General features: G+C 34.3%; 1 protein-coding gene and 1 long non-coding RNA gene across 5 annotated transcripts; both read left to right on the forward strand.

The window, feature by feature from the left end:
- Positions 1-200: 200 nt before the first annotated feature.
- On the forward strand, positions 201-1,387 carry LOC145085883 (Cysteine/Histidine-rich C1 domain family protein). Its single transcript, XM_079023565.1, has 2 exons — positions 201-623; positions 709-1,387. Exons 1-2 carry the CDS (start codon positions 251-253, stop codon positions 1,185-1,187), a joined length of 852 nt encoding a protein of 283 aa, XP_078879691.1. The 5' UTR covers positions 201-250; the 3' UTR covers positions 1,188-1,387.
- A 2,053-nt stretch (positions 1,388-3,440) lies between these two features.
- LOC145085884 (uncharacterized) lies at positions 3,441-5,352 on the forward strand. Of its 4 annotated transcripts, none has more exons than XR_013700192.1 (5): positions 3,441-3,961; positions 4,070-4,361; positions 4,432-4,612; positions 4,695-4,749; positions 4,829-5,352. It is a non-coding gene; the product is annotated as an uncharacterized LOC145085884 (long non-coding RNA). The 4 variants fall into 4 exon arrangements; XR_013700191.1 differs by having other exon boundaries at positions 3,442-3,961; positions 4,066-4,361; XR_013700193.1 differs by lacking the exon at positions 4,070-4,361 and having other exon boundaries at positions 3,449-3,961; positions 4,415-4,612.
- Positions 5,353-6,714: the final 1,362 nt, after the last annotated feature.

Genomic DNA, 6,714 nt, shown 5'->3' on the forward strand with positions numbered 1-6,714 from the left:
TACAATCATTTATCCATTTAATCACAACTTAATTGAGAAGTAAGCTTTTTTGATACTTTACGTGGTGGGACAAATAAATCAAACCCAAAGACATGCATGTAGCTCCGCCCTCACCAATCAGTTCATTAAAGCATCTTTGCATGATTTTTACTTGAAAACAATACAGTAATCAACTTTTTAACACCCATAAATACTCTTCTCTAATCCAACACTGAAACACACATGCATCTTTTAGTAGATTGAGAAAAACATGAACAAAAGAAGCTCCTTCGGAAGATCCCAAACATTTCAACCAACGAACTCTGCTCCTTTAATGGCTATGGCTAGGAATTCACCACCCCAAACAAAGTCTCTATCCATTAACTTTCCTACTTCTCCTGATCAGTCTCTTTTTGGAGAACAGATGCATCACTTCACTCACTCCCACCATCCAATCTCTCTCGTTAACCTCTCGGAGCTCTTCACCTGTTCTGGCTGCAAAGAACGTGGCGCCGGCAAGAGGTTTTCCTGTCAGGAATGTGATTTCCAGCTTCATGATTTCTGTGCTTTATCTCCTCCTCTTCTTAAAGCTCACCCCCTCCACGTCCAACATCAACTTGTATTTCATTCCAAGCCAAAAACGGGTATAAGAGAAACGATCTCACTTGCACTCTAGCTTTTCTTCGCTAACAAATTTATTTGAATTTTGATGTTTGATATTTGATGAAGGTGGGATTCGATGGCCGACTTGTAATGTTTGTGGCAAAGCCACGAGAGGCTTTACTTTCAGATGCAACTTCTGCCATTTCCAAATGCACCCATGTTGTGCTATGCTTTCTGACCAAATTAACTACCCATCTCTTCACAACCACCCCCTGAACCTCTTGCCGCTCTTAGCCTCCGATGATCAACTGAACTCATTCTGCAGAGAGTGCAAAAGAAAGAGATCCGGCCGCCTTTATGGATGCCGGGTCTGTAACTACCTTCTTCATGCAGTTTGTGCTAAGGATATGATCAACGGGCTTAAAGTGAATGGCATCAAGAACTCCGAGAAGCCTAGCGTGCTAGGACCTGCCGTCCGGTTTGCATCACAAGCCGTTGCTGAGTTCATTGGCGGACTGATTGACGGTATAGGAGAAGGTGTGGGAGAGGCACTGGTTCAGAACGTGACAAGGAGTGGTCGCCGTAATAGGACCAGAGGAATATAACTCGGAATTTGAAGCTGATGCATAACCTACTTTCCTATTCAATTATATTAATTATTCATACAGGATTTGGGTGTTGGGCATTATTTACTTTAGAAAAAGGTTGTAACATTTTCATTATAAATTTGTAAATCCAATGATGGGACTAAGTAAAGTAGAAAGTAAATGTATTTTAATATACGGAATCTTATTATTATGGATCATGATTCATGTATATTACCTCATTATACACATTAAAGCCTTCTATTTATAATAAGATAGGATATGTAAATAAGTTGTTAAAATGTACATGATTCATGTATATTACCTTATTGTACACATTAAAGCCTTCTATTTATAATAAGATAGGATATGTAAATCAGTTGTTAAAATGTACATAGGGATGTACCTGATTCCAGAATCAGTCCGAACCGAAAACCAAAAAGCTTTAGTGAATAACTACTAAAGTAATGCAAATAACAATGTAGAGCATCAGGTGTTAAAATAATTTATCACCAACAAATAAATACTACATCAAATATATTAATTTTAACATATCTACCGGGTATTATTTGATGACTCTTTATGTGACAAGTATCATTTCCTCTAATTATTTCCTTATAACACCTTTAAGCTTAACCAAGAATCATCACTACAACTTTACACTCCTCTGGATATACTGTATCCAACGTCAACACCGTTATTTATTACATGCTATTAATTTCATCATATTACAACATATCATCCTTCTTATTATTATTATTATATTATTATTATTATTATTATTATTATTATTATTATTATTATTATTATTATTATTACTATAGTATTCTTACTCCACAGATTATATAACAACGCATATCAACAACACAAGGTGATAAAGTAGAATTACTTGGCTAAATAGTAGAATAATTTTTGCTTCTGTCTCTGACCTCTGTTGCCTCTCTGCTTGCCACAAACTAACACCTATTCAACAAATAACCTGTTCCTCGGAACTTGCCAATACTCACCATCGACTAAATTCTATAACCAATTGTCACCAAATTAATTAAACTCCATAATACAACCTCCGCTGACTTAACCCCGTAAGTAGTTAGCTAAATCTTACACATCCAGTGACTATCAGTGACTATCAGAACCTTTATCATTCAAACTAAGTATTTCACTGTAAGATTCTACTGATTTTACAATCAAATTCGTAATAGCACCATATCATGAACATACTAGAGTCTAGCGACCCATCATAATTTATGCTTGAAATATAAGAACATAACAGAACAAGAGGATACCTCAGCCCGATCAACAGCTCGTACCCTTGCGTTCTAGGACCAACTCCCGACCAACAATCTCATTAATCATCTCTCCAACTCTCCCTCTTTGATACCTATGTGATCAAAACCTCTCAAATAAAAGCAAATGAAATATATTTTTAATTTTGTCCACGGTGCCGCAAAATCTCACACATCAGATGATGCGCGGGGTTTTTGTCGTACCACGTGTCCTCCATTCGTCATGTGTCGCTCTCTGACTCATATGCATTGTCGTGACTCACTTCATCTCCTCACCATGGTGAGGACTTGGCCACACCATGAAGGGGATCATTGACCATTTAATTATGACTTTCGTTGGCTTTCTCGAAATACCAACACATTTTTATCTCAACTTTGAACGGTCATAAATTTCTCCTATGAACTCTGGTTTTGAGAAAATTTATATCCACAAAATCGTCTTCATATGACCTACAACATTCTTCAACTATATTTTTTTTAAACACTAATATCACTAAAATCAACTCCATGCTATACTTTCTTACTTGTCTTATAAATAAGTTGTACTCCTATTAGCAATACATGTTATGAAAACTGGTATTACCGAGGACACAAAATCAAGGGGAAGATGAGTGTAAGAAGGAGAGTAAATCTTGTGATTGGTGGAATGAATTTCAGTTTTTGTAGTTTTGTAAGCCATGAATCGCCTGGTCAAGTCAAACTAAATTTAGCCGCAACTAAACATGTCGTGTCCTTTTTTTTGTTGATTCAAGGTCGACTCCTTCACTTTGTGCCCAATTTAGGGAGTTTTGTTGGAAAATTTGGTGTAGAGAAAGAAAAAAAATAACGCACACGTGGAGAAAAGCAAAAAATGGGGTGTAGAAGAAACATAAGCATAAGGTGGGTTTATTTGGAATTTACTTTATTTTTTTATTAAGTCAAATCATCACACTATTATAAAAAGCGCATAGGGTTATTTATATATATACTAATTTAGAAGTACAAGATGAACAATTCTCTGTTTCTATTGGACCACTTCAGTATATTTTTTTTCTCTTTTTTTTCTTAAACCCTTTGCTTTGCTGTAACATTTTCGTTTCACTCATTGTACACGTTTGTATACGTGCTGATATTCAGCTTATACGTGTTAATTCTCCACTGCTATCTCCGTTTATCTCCAATCCAGAGAATCACCGCCTCTATCTACAAGCATCCGATCGATGTTCACAACCCAGGCGTACCTTCACATCTTCTCTACCTCCATCGGCGACTTTCAACGACATTATTCCTCTCCTCTCGATCCTTTCTCACTGCCATTGCGACCACCGCCCGGTGGTCTCTCCTCCACCATTTACCCAAGATGATCACAATGGACATCACCGCCGCCCTACGCATCGTCTACCTCCTGCAAACATGTGCAAAATTAACTAAAGTACCACCACATCATCTACCTCCTGCAAAGGTTCGCAGTACCGGATTCGCTAGAGCCATATGCCAACATCGACATCGGAAGACCACAACTTGCAACAGGTTGGTTCGTCTTCTCCATCAATTTTCTGGATCAAGTTTAATGCATCTGCTCAATCTGATGTTTCTATTTTCATTGTCTTCTACTTCTACCATTGTTTCCCAAGAAAGCCCAAACATTGATTTCTTAGAGATGATTAGCAATCGACTGTTCTTTTATTATTTCTGCCAATGGGGTTGTCACTAAAAACCAAGAAGCTGAAGCCTTGAAGAAAAAGAATGATGCCACTAAGAATCCTAAACCATCCAACCAATTCCCTATTCCCATATGCTTGCTGTGATTTTTTTTCTTTGCCTTTTGCTTTTGATGAGTTTCTTTTATGGTTATGTATATGATTTTTACAAATTGAAAGACCACAAATCGTTCAAAAATTCATGGGAAATCGCATCCTTCACTATTGAGGTATCTCTCTCTAATTTATCTATCTATTTCTGTTTTTCAAATTTTGATGGCAGTCTTGGTGGTGGATCAGAATATGAAAACCTCTAGCGGTGTTGCGTTGGAGACCTAAATCTAAATTAATTTATTAAAGGACTTCATGGCGGTCGATTGTGATTGACTGAAACAGTAGGGTTTTAGAAGGTAGTTGCAAGAGGGTTTGATCGTCGATTAGCATCTTCTTCTCAGATTATGTGACCCATTTGTAATTAGAGGTAAACAACTCATGTTTATTTGTTTGGTTTTCTTTCTTTCTAGGTTTTACATATAAATAGTTTAGTGATTGTTCTTTTTCAGTGTAAAATCTTTCAGTTCTTTAGCTGTGGGAGTTTCACAAAACCATTAGGAAAATGTAAGTGTTGTAGTCTTTCGTTTTTCTTGAATGCAAATATGTGTCTCATAGATTGAGCATGATGATGCGTGTATAACAGGGAGAATAGGCTGAATCTGAAGGCAATGGATGCAGAGCAACTAAGACAACATGGGCACAAGATGATTGCTTTCATTGCGAATTACTACAAAACTATAGAGAGTTTCCCCATTCTTAGCCATGTTGAGGTTGACCACTATTCTCACCTTTTTTGTTCATGGTAGTTCACCTTTTGCAAGTATTCAGAACCTGTTAATTTATCAGCCAGGATATCTGCGGAAGACTCTTCCCGATTCTGCACCAATTAGAGGTAAACAACTCATGTTTATTGCTGGTACATTATTTATAGAATAGTTAATCTCCGGAAATTTAAATTCCAAATTGGATGTATTGTTTTCTGTAATCATCATACTCTTGGAATACAAAGATTGGGTTTATGTATAGGAATTATGTGTAGAAGTAGTAATATTCTATCAATTGCTAGCACCACATTGCCCTTTCTGCAAAGAAGTGTTGAATTTATGGTTTCTTGAACATGTGGGATGTACCTTTTTCTATGTAATTTTTAGTAAAAATGTGTCTACCTATCTTCTCTTAAATTGATGGTCATGTAAATTTGTGGGATATAGTTGGATTGAGGGAGAAACTCTTAAATTGATGGTAATGTAAATTTGTGGGATATAGCTGGATTGATGGAGAAATGAGATGAAAACTTTATTTAATTTTCAAAATTTCACTTATAGTAAATTCTTTTATTTCAACATACAAGACAAGTATTTTGGTCTTTTAGTAAAAAAGAAAGAATGAAATTTGAGTTCGTTCCACTAACCAGATAAATTTATCAACCATGTAATTAGGTCCATATGGAAAGGAATCTTGAATTGCAATTCCATTCTATTTGATGATTGGAATCTTGAATTCCAATTCCATTCTATTTGATGATTGGGTAATATTTATAAACAAAGAATGGAATGCAATTCTTTACACCGACCCAATGTTGAAATCTATCAAAAATGGAATTTGGAGGAATTGGCAACTAAACAAACCATGTAATGGAATCTTGAATCACCCAATAAAATCTTTCTGTTTTTTTTTCAATTATTTGGCGTTTCCAACCTCACAAAACGGGGTTCTTCTCTAGTTGTTTTTAAAAACAGGGTTGTCATGGTTTTGAGTAATAGTTTTACTAAAAGTCATTATTCAAATTTCAGTTGCTTTTTAGTCACATATTAGCTAAAAAATATCATCATTGCAAACTGTTTTCACATATTTTGCCATTGTTTAGCAATATATATATATATATATATATATATATATATATATATATATATATATATATATATATATATATGACAAATACTAGCTAATAGTTACGGTAGATTATTGTGACTGTAAGTGTATTTTAGTATGAAATTTTTTAGAAAAAAATATGTGAATATAAGTGTTTTATAATGACAAATTAATTTTATATGCATGTCTAAAATTGACGATTTTGAATATAAAAGAATAATATATTACTGTAAGTATTTTATTATGTCATTTTAAAAATAATGTAACTAAATGTATTTTATATTCATATTTTAATTTTTATATGTATCTAAAAATAAAAATATAATAACTATAAAAGAAAAAAAAAACATGTGATTATAATTGTTTTATGATGACAATGATAAAAGTGAAATGTTTTATGGTGATAAAGTTAAAAAGTGAAACCAATATTCAAACAAAATTCAATTTTTTGGTCATCTAAATAGTTTCATTTTTTCCTCTTTACTAAAATTTCAATTTTCTTTCTTCTTCACCAAAAATTGATTTTTTTTATTTCCATCTCTAAAAAAATTACTAATACACTCATTTTCTCTCTTTTTCTCTATGGTAGTCGATGCCTCCAAAAAACCTTGGAGCACCCATTTTTTCTCATACACGATTACATTCATCACTGCCCCT

This window comes from Lactuca serriola, chromosome 2, assembly GCF_051521515.1.
Source record: "Lactuca serriola cultivar US96UC23 chromosome 2, Lser_US96UC23_V15, whole genome shotgun sequence".
NCBI lineage: Eukaryota > Viridiplantae > Streptophyta > Magnoliopsida > Asterales > Asteraceae > Lactuca > Lactuca serriola.